The sequence below is a fragment of the Danio rerio genome, chromosome 24 (assembly GCF_049306965.1).
Source record: "Danio rerio strain Tuebingen ecotype United States chromosome 24, GRCz12tu, whole genome shotgun sequence".
NCBI classification, from domain to species: Eukaryota; Metazoa; Chordata; class Actinopteri; order Cypriniformes; family Danionidae; genus Danio; species Danio rerio.
Genome location: NC_133199.1, coordinates 45,165,001 through 45,180,000, shown reverse-complemented (window position 1 = coordinate 45,180,000; position 15,000 = coordinate 45,165,001). Strand labels below are relative to the sequence as shown.

The following is a 15,000-nucleotide window of genomic DNA, read 5'->3' as shown; positions in this document are numbered from 1 at the left end:
TGGTCCTAACACTACTGAAGTGCACTCATTCTTGGTTTTGTGCATTTTAAGTTTGAGCTTTAACATTGTTAATACACTGGATGGTGAAAAACCATCAACGTTCCCCCTTTATAAGCACTCTTATATTTATTTAGTATTTAAAGATATGGATTTGTTTTTAATACCACTTTGTACACACTCTAAAAAATAACTCAAGAGGTCTTTTACCACTATATAGTTGAATACATTGTTGTAACTCACATTTACACAGTCATTTAGCAGACGCTTTTATCCAAAGCGACTTACAAATGAGGCCAAGGAATCAATTTATACAACTATAAGAGCAACAATGAATAAGTGCTGTAGGCAAGTTTCAGGTGTGTAAAGAAAGTGTAAGAAGCAAAACATTAGTCATTTTTTTTCTTTTTTGTAATACAGGCAATTGCAGATTAGGAAGGAAAGTGGAGACTAAATAGTTGAGTTTTTAGTCATGTCTTGAAGACAGCGAGTGACTCTGCCGTTCTGATGCAGTTAGGGAGTTCATTCCACCAACTGGGCAGATTGAATGCGAGAGTTCGGGAAAGTGATTTCTTCCCTCTTTGGGATGGAACCACGAGGCGACGTTCATTCACAGAACGCAAGTTTCTGGAGGGCACATACATCTGCAGAAGTGAGAGCAGATAAGAAGGAGCTAGGCCAGAAGTCGTTTTGTAAGCAAACATCAGAGCTTTGAATTTGATGCCAGCAGCAACTGGCAGCCAGTGCAAACGGATGAGCAGCGGAGTGACATGTGCTCTATTAGGTTCATTGAAGACAACTCGTGCTGCTGCGTTCTGAAGCAGCTGAAGAGGTTTGATAGAGTTAGCTGGAAGCCCGGCTAGTAGAGAGTTGCAGTAATCCAGTCTGGAGAGAACAAGAGCTTGAACAAGGAGTTGAGCTGCATGTTCAGATAGGAAGGGTCGGACCTTTCTGATGTTATAGAGTGGGAATCTGCACGATTGAGCAGTTCTAGAGATGTGGTCAGAGAAGTTTAGTTGGTCATCAATCGTTACTCCAAGCCTTTTCACCGTTTTGGATGCAGTAATGGTTGCCCCATCCATCTGGATTGAAAAGTTATGGTGTAGAGTCGGGTTGGCAGAAACTTCAAGTGTTTCTGTTTTCGTGAGGTTAAGCTGAAGATGATGATCTCTCATCCAGTGTGAGATGTCTGACAGGCAGGCTGAGATGCGAGCTGGATCAGGGTGAAAAGAGAGGTATAGCTGGGTATCATCAGCATAGCAGTGGTAGGAAAATCCATGTCTCTGGATGACTGGTCCTAGAGATGATGTGTAGATGAAGAAGAGAAGTGGCCCAAGAACAGAGCCTTGAGGTACCCCAGTGTTTAGATGCTGTAGGCTGGACACCTCTCCCCTCCAAGACACCCTGAATGACCTGTCAGAGAGGTAAGATCTGAACCACTGAATAACCGTGCCTGCAACGCCCAGTGACTCGAGCGAAGATAGCAGGATCTGGTGGTTGACAGTGTCAAAAGCAGCTGACAAGTCCAGCAAAATGAGGACTGATGATTTAGAGTCTGCTTTAGCCAGTCTGAGATCCTCCACGACCGAGAACAAGGCAGTCTGAATGTCTTTTGTAATTGCATGTGATTCCTGACTCTCTGTGGTCATTAGAAATCCCTTGGCACTTCTGGTGAAAGAGCAGGGGTGTAACCCCGGTGTCCTGGCCAAAGTCCCTCTATCAGCCCTTACGATCATGGCCTCCCAATCATCCCCTTCCACTGAATTGGCTTAATTGCTGTCTCTCCACTCCACCAATAGCTGGTGTGTGGTGAAGCTGCTGTTGTCCTGTGGCTGCCGTCGCATCATCCAAGTGGAGCTGCACACTGGTGGTGGTGTGGAGAGACCCCCCTCATGATTGTGAAGCGCTTTGGGTGTATGATCATACACAATAAATGCGCTATATAAAGACACATTACATTACATTACATAAACTGCAGCGAGTTAAGCTTGGAATGGTGACATTAACAAATAGCCCAATACTGATTAATAAAGGGACTAAGCCGAAAAGAAAATGAATGAATGTAGGATACTTTGCATAAGTTTTATTTCTGTAACTTGATCATTTTTAATAAGGCACTGAAGGGTTCACCGTAGCATGCATGGATATTGGTGCATGAGTGATTTGTTTTTCAAATGTTTGCTGAATAGCCAGGGGCGGACTGGGACAAAAATTCAGCCCTGGCACTGTATCCACACCAGCCCACATTACCATACAGACACAGCTCCGCCCACAGACACGCACATTCACTACTTATATTGGTGTGCTGATGGTAAAATAATATAAGCAGTAGCATATGTCATAGATATTTCAACATTTAATGTATGTGACTGGAACTAAAACAACCCGTTGTTATTCTGTGCGCCTCTACCTAAGGATTAAATGCATACTGTAACCTCTGCATGTATTTAAGGTTTACTTTAGAGACTAGCTATGTATTCAGAGTTCACTACAAATGCGTACAGTACTATGGCTATAGCTATAGGTTCTGTTGCATGTTAGACTATATTGCTAGTACAATAGCATACAGCAGTCAGTAAACCCTAAATCCCTCGTTATCTGCTGATAGTGACATTTTAAAATGTACAGGATGTCACGTTATGGTGATCAAGAACAGGAACAAAAACAGGGGTGTAGAAAGTGCAGTTTTAATTGATGTATAATGCAGAGAAAGTGACAAAAAATCCAAAGTGCAAAGTAACAAAATGGCAAACAACCAAACATTAAACGAAGAATAGACTTGGGTCTATATGTGTGTGTGCGCCATTGCATGCAGGGTTTCTGTATTTATAACCTCCTTAGAGGATATTGGGGGTCGCGAGTCACTGGCATTGTTATTTTGAGGGTCGCGGGATGAAAAGTTTGGAAACCCTTACGCTAAGCTTACTGTGAAGCACAGTGTATGTTACTGTCAAAAACGGTCAGAAGTAGTGTGAATGGTGTCAAAACTACTTAGTATATTTTAGTATAATGACTTACAAGTGTATTTTCTGTTTTCATACCTCCTCTACCTCACTAATGTCCTCTGATGCAGCAGACAAATCTAAACCTTTCGAGAATATTTCAGCGTCTGATTTTAGAGTGCTTTTTTTGCTTTCTTTGAGCTTTTCGGCACCGCCTTTCCTTTTTTTAATGGTCCATCTCTGACAATTATCTTATGTTGCACTTACTGTTTGTTTGACATTCTTGCCAGATTTTGATTACGTCCGTGTAACCTTTGATTGGGTCAGCCCCTCTCAAAACCAGCCGGCCGTCACCGATCGGGCCAAATGCTTAACATTTAATTATTATTACTATTATTATTATTATCATCATCATCATCATCATAATATTCACATCTTGCAAGAGATAAAAGCTGCCTGTATGTAAAAGCAATACATATTAAGAATTTTTTTTTTTTTTTTTTTACTGACCGGCCAGCCTGATCTCACGAGAAAACATAAGTATTTTACGTTTTGCCAGTTTAGTGGCTAATTCGTACAAATTCATACGAGTTCAGTCGTACGAAATGGTACGATTTTAAAAAGGAGGCGTGGCACCTGACCCCACCCCTAACCCAAACCATCATTGGGGGATACGCAAATCGTACTAAATTGTAGGAATTAGATCGTACGAATTCATACGAATTAGCCACTGAATGAAAAAGTTACGAATTGCCGCAAGATTGTGTTGGACCGGCCCACATTTAAAAAATGGTTCGGCTCTTCTGGCATTTGCCAGAATTGCCAGATGGCCAATCCGCCCCTGTGAATACTGTTGCCCTAAAAATGCGTATACCCCAGAAATGGCATAACAGAAAATTTGAACACTTTTTAAACCGTGGGAAACCTCATGTTGCTTGATGTTGAGACTTGCCATTCACATTCCTTTACCTTCTGCACGCATGAGGTTAAAAAACATGAGGCAACTTACTGTAGGTTTGAACTTTATTACCCTTAAAATAAAACATGATACTGTTGCACAAGATATTAATTACAGTGGGGTTGTCATTCACAGGGCTCTACACGCCTTTTGAGCTGAATTTTAAAAACAACAACAAAAAAATACACCCATATATATGTATATATAATGAGTAAAACCACTCCCTTCACTTATACAATCAGACAAGTTTTCCTCTAAATGCGCTGGAAGTCACGTGGTTACAAATAATCAGTGTGTTGAGGTTTTTAGACAGTGATTTACTCAAAGTTGCAGATCTGGATTTTTTTCTAAGCACCACGTGATCTTCACAGCAATATATATATAGATCTGCTAGTTGTAGTTGCAGGTGGACAGTTGAAAACTGGAAACAGAATATGTGAGTAGATCAACTTTTGCATTGTTGGAGATGAATCCATGAAGAGCTCGTTTGCCTTAGAATAGAAAATAACGAGCATAATAATAATAAGCGTGCATTGCAATTCAAGATAATTAATAACTTTTTGGCTGTGATATTACTTTTTTGATTCTATTAAATTTATTATACTATTGTCTTTCATTTCCAAAGATTTGATTTATATATTTTTAATAATTCTGAAACTAACCATTGGTAAGCTTATTGTACAAGTCAGACTGCACAATGCTGACATTATGGGAAAATAAATATGATACGGTTGAAACCAGAAGTTTACATACACTAAAATAAGGATCATAACCATTTTTTTTTTAATGTCTGATGGTAAATCATAATAAATGTTTACTATTTTAGGTCTGTTAGGATTACCTAAATGATTTACATTTGCTAAATTCCAGAATAATAAGAGAATTTTTGGGTAATTTTTAGACAGTCAAAAGTTTACACACATTTTCTTGGTATTTTTAGCTTGGCTTTTAAACTGTATAACTTTGGTCAAATGTTTTGGGTCTCCTCCCACAAGCTTCTCACGATGGTTTGCAGGAGTTTTGGCCCATTCCTCCTGACAGAATTGCTGTAACTGAGTCAGATTTGTAGGCTGTCTTGCTCGCACAAGCTTTTTCAGCTCTGCCCACACATTCTCTATAGGATTGAGATCAGGGCTTTGTGATGGCCACTCCAAAACATTCACTCTGTTGTCCTTAAAGCACATTTGAACTCATTTGGCAGTGTGCTTAGGGTCATGGTCTGTCTGGAAGAGTCATTTGTGGTCAAGTTGTAATGTCCTGGCTGATGTGTTGAGATGTTGCTTCAGTATTTCTACATAATGTTCTTTCTTCATGATGCCATCTCTGCTGTGAAGTGAACCAGTCCCTCCTGCAGCAAAACAGCCCCACAACATGACGCTGCCGCCCCCATACTGCACAGTTGGGATGGTGTTCTAGGCTTGTGCGCTTTCCCCTTTGTCCTCCAGATGTAACACTGCTCATTATGGCCAAACAGTTCAATCTTAGCTCCATCAGAGCACAGGACATGTCTCCACACATTACTCTTTCCCCAGTGTCATTTAGCTAATGGTAATCTGGCTTTGTTGTTGATTCTGGCTTGTTGATTTTTCCATGTTGTCACACAAGGAAGCAGTGTGTCTGAGCTTTTCCTTCAACACTATTCTACAGTTGTGCCTCACATTAACTCAAATGTTGTATAATAGCCAATTAGAAACTTTTTTGTAATCAGTTCATAACGATCCTCTGAGTGTGTGTGTGTGTGTGTGTGTGTGTGTGTGTGTGTGTGTGTGTGTGTGTGTGTGTGTGTGTGTGCGTGCGTGCGTGCGTGCGTGCGTGCGCGTGCGCGTGTGTGTGTGTGTGTGTGTGTGTGTGTGTGTGTGTGTGTGTGTGCGCAATCAGCGGAATCTGGAACAGGTGCATGTGAGCGCTCTTAGTGTGTTATTTATTAAATGGATTTGATGGTAATAATGTAGGAAAAGTCTGTAAAATAACAGTGTTTCTCTGTAAACATTTGAATGAAAATATCTGTGGATTTATTATTTTTTTGCACTTTATTTTAACAAAGAAATTTTACCGTAATTTTATGGTTTTTGTTTGGCAGCCGTATCTGCCATTCATTTGACCTTCCTTGACGATTTTTTGGGAGAATTTCTGAACCCAGAGTTCTGTTATCAGAGTACGGTTTAACTTGCTGATTTAATGCACTACATGTCAGATATAAGATATGAGTATATGAATATGTAAAATAATAGTCATCAGTCAACATATTTCTTTCTGTAATTGTCTGCTGATTCTACTTCACATCTCTTGACAAATTTGTTTTTATTATTATTATTAGAGTGAAATCTTAAAGTTGGAGGCATTACCAGTGTAAACTATGGCTAACAGCAAAGGTAAGAGACTTTTTTTATGAACTCAAATGTTCTTAACATTGCACTTTTAACATGTTTGCAGGATAGCTTGTAACGTCCACTTCAATGTGCATGTATCACATAATGTATGTCTGTTGCCCTTTAAGAGCTGCACCACAACACTCCAGTGTGTGCGCTACGGGAGTCAGTCTGCGTGTGTGAGAAGAGGGAGAAAGGAGTGTGTGCGCTGCTCTCCCCTCAAAATGCTCTACTTTTAAATATTGTTTACTTTTATTTTGTGTTTTTGAACTGTAATTCTTGTGACGCTTAAGGAGGCTGACTATAAAGGAAATGATCATTTCGTCTTGAAGCTCTTTTTTCCACTGGCTATCCGGCGCAAAGCATCATAAGCTACAAATATTGTGCGCTAATGTTCAATGCATATTGAGATAAAAAAAACATTTGGTGCTAAAAATAAAACAGCAACCCCGGGTTTGTTGATAAACCTGCTAATGATTTTTCTTTTTTGACATGTTAGTTTAAAAATATCATACAATGTGCCTCCAGAAATACAATACGAGAAAAGTTTTACAAATGTCGTACCTTGGGTTATAGTCCAAATGTACCACAAAAGTGGATCATGAACAGTAGTAGCAAATAAGTTAATCATTTAACAAATAAGTGAAAGGGGCAGTGGCGCAGTGGGTAGCACGTTCGCCTCACAGCAAGAAGGTCGCTGAGTTGCTGGTTCGAACCTCGGCTCAGTTGGCGTTTCTGTGTGGAGTTTGCATGTGCTCCGATTTCCTCCACAGTCCAAAGGTGAATTGGTGAATTGGGTTGGCTAAATTGTCTTGAATGTGTGTGGGTGTTTCCCAGAGATAAGTTGCAGCATCCGCTGCGTAAAAACTTGCTGGATAAGTTGGCGGTTCATTCCGCTGTGGCGACCCCAGATTAATAAATGGACTAAGCTGACAAGAAAATGATCGAGGGAAAATAAAAAATAAATAAATAAATGAAAAATAAAGTTCCAACTACCCACCAAATACAATCTCAGTCTTCTTAAAAAATAAAGCATGCTCTCCAACAAAAAACACTGTCCATATAGAACCCCAGGTATTTGTAAGATGTATCACTGTGTCTTTAATGATCACAGGCCTGTGTTCGGAAACCATAAACAAATGTGTATCTTTTGAAAAGATACCACCCCTGTGACAACTCGCCTACCTTTATTTCTGAGAGTGTAAAGCACTGTGATATTCTGATATTGGCAGGCTTTTTACCTTTTTAAAAGTAAGAATTAATTTTGCATGCTGGTATGCCTACTTTAACAGAAAACATTAATAATAATTAAATATAAATAAAGAGGCAATAAAATAAATGAGATCCTTCCTTGGGTATAGCCCCTGGATCCAATATGTTCTTAATCCGGCCGTGCTCCTATGTTACAACTATAGTACTAACACTGATGATTAAATGATCACAAAAATAAACAGTAAAAGCCTTTGAAAGATATTTGCCAGACAAACGTACAATGAAGACATGTCATTTAGAAAAACTACATTAGAATGAATAAAGGTCAAATTTGAGTTTTAATTTAATGCATTCATTAATTTAGGTTTATAACCCCGCAAAAATGATTTGATCTATGAGCAACGTCATTTGTAAAAGCACTGCATTGTAGCTGAAAATACAAACTGACCTATGCACACAGAAATTCATTCATTCATTTTCTTGTCGGCTTAGTCCCTTTATTAATCCGGGGTCGCCACAGCGGAATGAACCGCCAACTTATCCAGCAAGTTTTTATGCAGTGGATGCCCTTGCAGCCACAACCCATCTCTGGGAAACATCCACACACACACTCCAGACAATTTAGCCTACTTTAGCACCCGGAGGAAACCCACGCGAAGGCAGGGAGGACATGCAAACTCCACACAAAAACGCCAACTGAGCCGAGGTTCGAACCAGCGACCTTCTTGCTTTGAGGCAACAGCAGTATCTACTGCGCCACTGCCTCACCCCTGCACACAGAAATGCATCACTAAAATCTCATGTAATACATCATGTGTCATTAAATGCATGTTCATTGGTGTATTCTGAAATAGTTTTGTACTTTCACTTTCTCTTTTAAATGCACTGCTATTATTTTAAGCAGATTTGTACAATAGTAAAGGCTTGCAGATGTTATAACTTAAACCAGGGGTGTCCGAACTCGGTCCTGGAGGGCCGGTGTCCTGCATAGTTTAGCTCCAACTTACTTCAACACACCTTCCAGGAAGTTTTTGTATACCTAGAAAGAGCTTAATTAGCTGCTTTAGGTGTGTTTAATTGGGGTTGGAACTGAAACATGCAGGACACCGGCCCTCCAGGACTGAGTTTGGGCATCCCTGACTTAGACATGTCACTCATAACTGAGTTTTAAATCTCATATTTGCTTTCAGAGCTCAGCCTCAATGGGAACCCAATGTTCTTTGAGGATCTTATTCTATCTGCGGAGCGAACAGGTCTTCTCTATCATCTGTCGTATCTTAGTTTGGGTGGATTTCCTAAACTAGAGGATCTGATCAGAGAAAAGATTCTAGAGACTCAGATACTGTTTGAATCTTCTGCGGACATTCTGGTGAAGGTACACAGCTCATCATTACATTACAATCAACAAATCATGAGTCCTGTCCTGATTTAAAAGCTTTGTTTTACACTGCATTATATACAGCGGAAGTAAAATTATTGGCAAAATTGTTTCTAATCATAACAGTTTTAATAACTCATCTCTAATAACTGATTTATTTTCTCTTTGCCATGATGACAGCACATAATATTAGTATAGATATTCTTCAAGACACTAGTGTTCAGCTTAAAGTTACATGTAAAGGCTTCACTAGGGTAATTAGGGTAAAGTTAGAGTAATTAGGCAAGTGATTGTATAACAGTGGTTTGTTCTGGAGACAATCCAACACTAATATTGCTGAAGGGGCGAAAAATATTGAGCTTAAAATGGCTTTAAAACAATTAAAAACTGCTTTTATTCTAGCTGAAATAAAACAAATCAGAGTTTCTCCAGAAGAACAAATATTATCAGACTTACTGTGAACAATTTCTCAATCTGTTCAACATCATTTAGGAAATATATGAATTAAACTCACAGGAGGGCGAATAATTTTGGCTTCAACTGTATATGTAATTTGCATATATTGCCACATATTAGATGCCCATGTAGGTTAGCAACTGCTGGATCTACCTTTATCATAGTTTTCAATGTGTTTACAGCAATTTCTTCAGTGTGATTTGACGTTATGTACTATATAAACGCATGAATGCTGTTTTCCTGCAGTGTGGCAGCACCAGTAATAACCTGGTCACGTCTCTGTTCCCAATGATGATGCACGCTGTTGAGAATAATGAACCCAGTGTGGCTGTGAAACACCTGGAGATAGCCAGAAGCTGGATCCAAGACATCATTAAAGACGTGGAAGACATGGTGTACAGGTATCTGTTTTATTTAAGCCAAAAATACAATTAGGAGTCATGAAAAATCTTTATGTTGTGGAATCTGCAGTTATATACCGTGACTACACTACCTGATGGAAGCCTTGTCTTCGAACCTGGTTCTGGGAGCAAAAAATAATAACTGGTCTTCTAGTTGATGATGTGTGAAAGTGTCTGAAGGTGAATTTCTCTGCTGGATCATCTGCTGATCTGCATCCCAATCATCACCAATACTGCAGAAGACCTACTGGAACCAGCATGGACACAAGATTCTCACAGAAATCAGTCAAGTTTGGTGAAGGAGACATCATGGTTTGGGGTCATTCAGTATGGGGGTGTGCGAGAGATCTGCAACATCAACAGCCTGAGGTATCAAGACATCTGTGCTGCCCATTACATTACAAACCACAGGAGAGGGACAATTCTCCAGCAGGATAGCGCTCCTGCTCATACTTCAGCCTCCACATCAAAGCTCCTGAAGCTCAAGCTTCTCAATGATTGGCCAGTCCAGTCACCAGACATGAACATTATTAAGCTGATGAAGGAGGAGGCGTTGAAGATGAACACAGAGACTCTTGATGAACTCTGGGATCCTGCTGAAGCTTTCTTCTTCATTCCAGATGACTTTATTAATCAGTGATGTGAGTCATGTCAGAGATGTATGGATGCAGTCCTCCAAGCTCATGATGGAGTCAGACACAATATTCATTCTGTCTCCACTGCAGCAGGACTTTATATTCTATACTGGACATTATTTCTGTTCAGTGATGACACTTTAGTCTGAGCAGAGTCAGACCGCACTGTCCTCATCAAATCAGTCAACATCAAGACATGATCAGATTTATTGAGCTCAAATCAGCAAAATCTAGAGGCCTTCACCTTTCATAGAGACACTTCTGACACCAAATCAACAACTAGAACAGCAGTTAATATTGGCTGCTCCTACATCACTGATAGGTCACAAGACTTTTGTCAGGTGCATATGGAGACATTATAGGGATTTAAAGGGTCATGACACCCCCCACTTTTGGTTCAGGTCCACCTTAGAATTTTTTCAAAAGATGCATCATAATGGGGGTGGAGCTCCGTGAGCAAGGAGTAGGAGTGGGCGTGGCCAGCAGAGCACGGGAGAAGAAGGGGAGCGAGCAACTGTTGTCAGTCGGCTCACAAAATGAGACACAAACCATGAGGAGACCCATGATTTTATAGTTTACAAAGTTAAAAAGCAAAGAAATAAACAGTAAGTAATTTAATGCCCTGCTACAAATGTTATTCGTAATTTCATATACACACAACCACAATTTATTTCATTATAAAGATAATGGTGTTCATATAAACACTATAAATGAGGACTTTTCCCCTCAATCCCCGGGTCTGAATGGAGACTCAGTGCAGCAGATCCCTTGCCCTGTCTATTTTACCCATTAGCCCTGCTGGTAATCTGGAGGATTTAGGCTAACACAGCAGCACGGCGATGTGTCTAAATGTGAACGAACTCCTGATAAAAGACAACGTCCGCCATTCTCCAATTCTCGTACTGCTCTCCTGACAAAAATGCTTGCTGGACACAATCAGCTTTGCTGTATCGGCCCTGACAGCATCGCGGGGAAAAACATGCAACAAACCCCGTGGATCATGAAAACAAACACATACGACCCTTTATGAGCGGCTAAATACTGTGTGCCATGAGTCCATTGACGTGGCCTCACCCAATCATCAACGTAGGATCTCACAGCTTGGCACTTGCAGGTCTGTCTTGCCTTCGGAAAGCACGCGCAGTCATGAATAATTAAGAAGCCGGCCCTTCTCATAGGATAAATAAACTCAGCTATGAATAATAATGAGAAACCGACGCCTCATCTTTGCACTTGCAGTTTTGCGCTATGTCACCGATTTTTATCCGCCCCATAAATCATTTTAAACCCGGAAGCTGAAATCAGCTGACAAAAACTCTGAATTACCCAGTTTTCACACAATTAAAGCTGACAGGTGCTGACATTGTCTTAACTTGATCTCAAAAAAAGTACTCAAGGGTTTCGTGAACCTTTAAGCCACACTCAGAAAAACAAAACAATCCAATCAGCTCTATTGACTTTCTAGTGTTCTTACACCTTTTCCAATATCAAATTTAAAAGTCTGGTGGAATTAAAATAGAGTTATTTAGATGTTAATATATGTTAGGATATCTAGTGTGCCCCAAAATATTTAGGTGTAGACGAAATGCTCTCTAGTATCTGACATGCCCCACCCCCTTCTTCTCATTGGCTGTTTGTTTGATGTGCTTGAGCTCAACCACTCTCACTTGCAAAACTGTGAGAAAAACTAAACACTTTCTGAAAAACTATCTAAAAACACTGTTTTTAAGGGGAGGAGTTACATTACGCCCCACCCTCTCTTCATGTTTTATTTAAGATTACGTCAAACAGCGAATAAAAATACACATTTCAAGCACTTTCTTTCACTTTCATTATCTTAAATGGGGCTAATAATATTGACTTTAAAACAGCTTTTAAAAAATGTAAAACTGCTTTTATTCTAGCCGAAATAAAACAAATAAGACTTTCTATCAAAGAAAAAATATTTTCAGACATACTGTGAAAATTTCCTGAATCTGGTAAACATCATTTAGGAAATATTTAAAAAAAGATTTTTAAGAAATTTAATATCGTGTCTGTCAGTGTTTGATTGCAATCTTCATCTGCTGATAAACATCTGACAGAAGCAGCTTTCTCACTGCATTCCATTCAGAAGGGCTCATCCCTATGCTCTAGTCCCTTTTAAGAGTTTACCGTCAACTTCAAATGCACTTCTGCATTATCTTAATGAGACGATGAAGCCGATTTGCTTTCATCGCACTTTTTGTCTGCTAGTTGGCACCTATAAAACTCACTCGATGAGTTTAATTCTGCAGGATGCACCTTATTTATTGATTTATTTATTTATTTATTGATTGATTTATTGATTTATTTATTTATTTATATTTTATTATATATATATATATATATATATATATATATATATATATATATATATATATATATATATATATATATATATACATACAGTGCTCAGTATAATAGAGTACAGCCCATTTTGGAAATTAATATTTTCCTCTATTTCTCAGTGTATTTTGGTGCATTTAAACAAAACAGATTTATTACAGTTTTATTACAGTCATGAAAGTTGTTTACACACTTTTTTCTGAAAGCATGTCTCATATTGTCAGACATACAGCCTGGGTTGGTTATCATTTTGTTCAACTGTGGTGATTTTAAAACTGCATTGTTTACACTGCTTGCAATTCAGTTCAACTCCATCATCCACAGGTATGAACAACATAACCTCAGCGTGGCGTCGTGCACCAGTGACGTGATTCAGGTGCAGAATGACAATGAAAACCAGCTCGTTGAACACTCCGAACAGATCAAGAGTCTAAACAATGCTTTAGAGAAGCTGGACGAGGACATGAACATAACAGTCCAAGATGTGGCGAACTTGGAGAGACAAATCGAGGAGAAAAACGCTGAGCTTGAGAGACATCTTGAACACTTGTCGGAAAAAAATCATGACTTGAGTATCATGAGTGCGCTGGTGCCTGCTTTTGGCTTCTTGATTAAGGCCATGGTGGATGCAGCGACTGATCCTGATGAAGCTGCTAAAACTCAATCTCTCAACGACGATCTGTCCCAACTCACCGCTCAAAAGAGGGATCTGCAAATAAAAGAGTGGGACATCCATGTTAAACAGACTGAGCTGCAGCTGGAGCTCTCCACTGCTAAAATACAACTGGGTGAGAGATTTTACTATTACAGGGTTTTTGTTTTGACTTGTAATTGTGCATTACTGAAGAGATATTTGCAAAACTGTGTTGATTACCAACATGAGTCTAAACTGTTCAGCTCACCTCCAAAACTCCCTCAGAGCAGCACAAGTGCTCATATACAGCTCAAAATAAGAGCTCCAGCAAAACCACCGACATCATAATTCATTCAGAAAACACACGTTCTTCATAACCAGGCCCAGACAGAATCTGCACACACTTGATTTTGCTTTTTCTGCACAGAATTTTGCAGGAATGACTTTGAGAGTGTTAGTAGCTAAGGAATTTAAGAGAAGTTTATTAATGAACTAATTAAACACGGCTGGTTCTGCATTATGTATGATCCACCACTCAGACGATTCCTAACCCACTATAAAGAGCCAGGGTTTCTCACTACAGTCATCTTCGGTTTGAAGAATCCCCCCTTCCACCCCTACTCCTCCACCTTTCCCTTTATAGGCCGACACGGTGGCCCAGTGGTTAGCACGGTTGCCTCATTGCAAGAACGTCACAAGTTCTAGTCCTTTAACAGGCCAGCTGTCATTTCTGTGCGAAGTTAGCATGTTCTTCTCGTGTTTGAGTGGGTTTCCCCTGTGTTCTCCGGTTTCCTCCCACATACTGAAAACATGCATTACAAGTGACTTGATCAAGCTAAATTTAGCACTACAGTCAAACTCCCATGCAGCAGCACATCTCTTTCTGTCATCAAGGGGGAGTTCTCGAGATCTACCTGAGCTCAAAGCTCCCCTCTCGCCCTGCAAACAGGAGGGAGCCCAGGGCTCAAGGAGCTTTTGAGCTCAGGGCTCTCTCCCGGCACAGCATAATAATAATAATAATAATAATAATAATAATAATAATGATAATTATAATAATAATAATGATGATGATGATGATGATGATGATGATGATAATAATAATGATAATAATAATAATGATAATGATAATAATAATAATGATAATAATAATAATAATAATAATAATAATCATAATAATAATAATAATGATAATGATAATGATGATAATAATAATAATAATAATGATAATATTAATGATGATGATAATAATAATGATAATAATAATGATAATGATAATGATAATAATAATAATAATAATAATAATAATAATAATAATAATAATGATAATATTAATGATGATGATAATAATAATGATAATAATAATGATAATAATAATGATAATAATAATAATAATAATAATAATAATAATAATAATAATCATCATCATAATAATAATAATAATCATAATAATAATGATAATAATGATGATAATAGTAATAATAATAATAATAATAATAATGATGATGATAATAATAATTGATTACATTTATACAGCGCTTTTTTTACACATGGGGGAAATGCCAAACTTGCTTTTAATCAATCATCAGCTTAGAGTGAACTTTAACTAACTGAAGAAATAAACTAAGGTTTTCCATGCAGCTACAATCAGAAA

General features: G+C 38.7%; 1 protein-coding gene across 1 annotated transcript in view; it reads left to right on the top strand.

Moving 5' to 3' along the window:
- The first annotated feature begins 4,117 nt into the window (after positions 1-4,117).
- Positions 4,118-15,000, top strand: part of LOC100330348 (uncharacterized) — a 16,616-nt gene continuing 5,733 nt past the window's right edge. Inside the window, exons 1-5 of the mRNA XM_002666739.8 lie at positions 4,118-4,333; positions 6,215-6,269; positions 8,669-8,853; positions 9,559-9,713; positions 13,040-13,503. Of these exons, the coding sequence (XP_002666785.3) occupies positions 6,254-6,269; positions 8,669-8,853; positions 9,559-9,713; positions 13,040-13,503 (820 nt within the window). The 5' untranslated portion in view covers positions 4,118-4,333; positions 6,215-6,253. The remainder of the gene's footprint in view (positions 4,334-6,214; positions 6,270-8,668; positions 8,854-9,558; positions 9,714-13,039; positions 13,504-15,000) is intronic.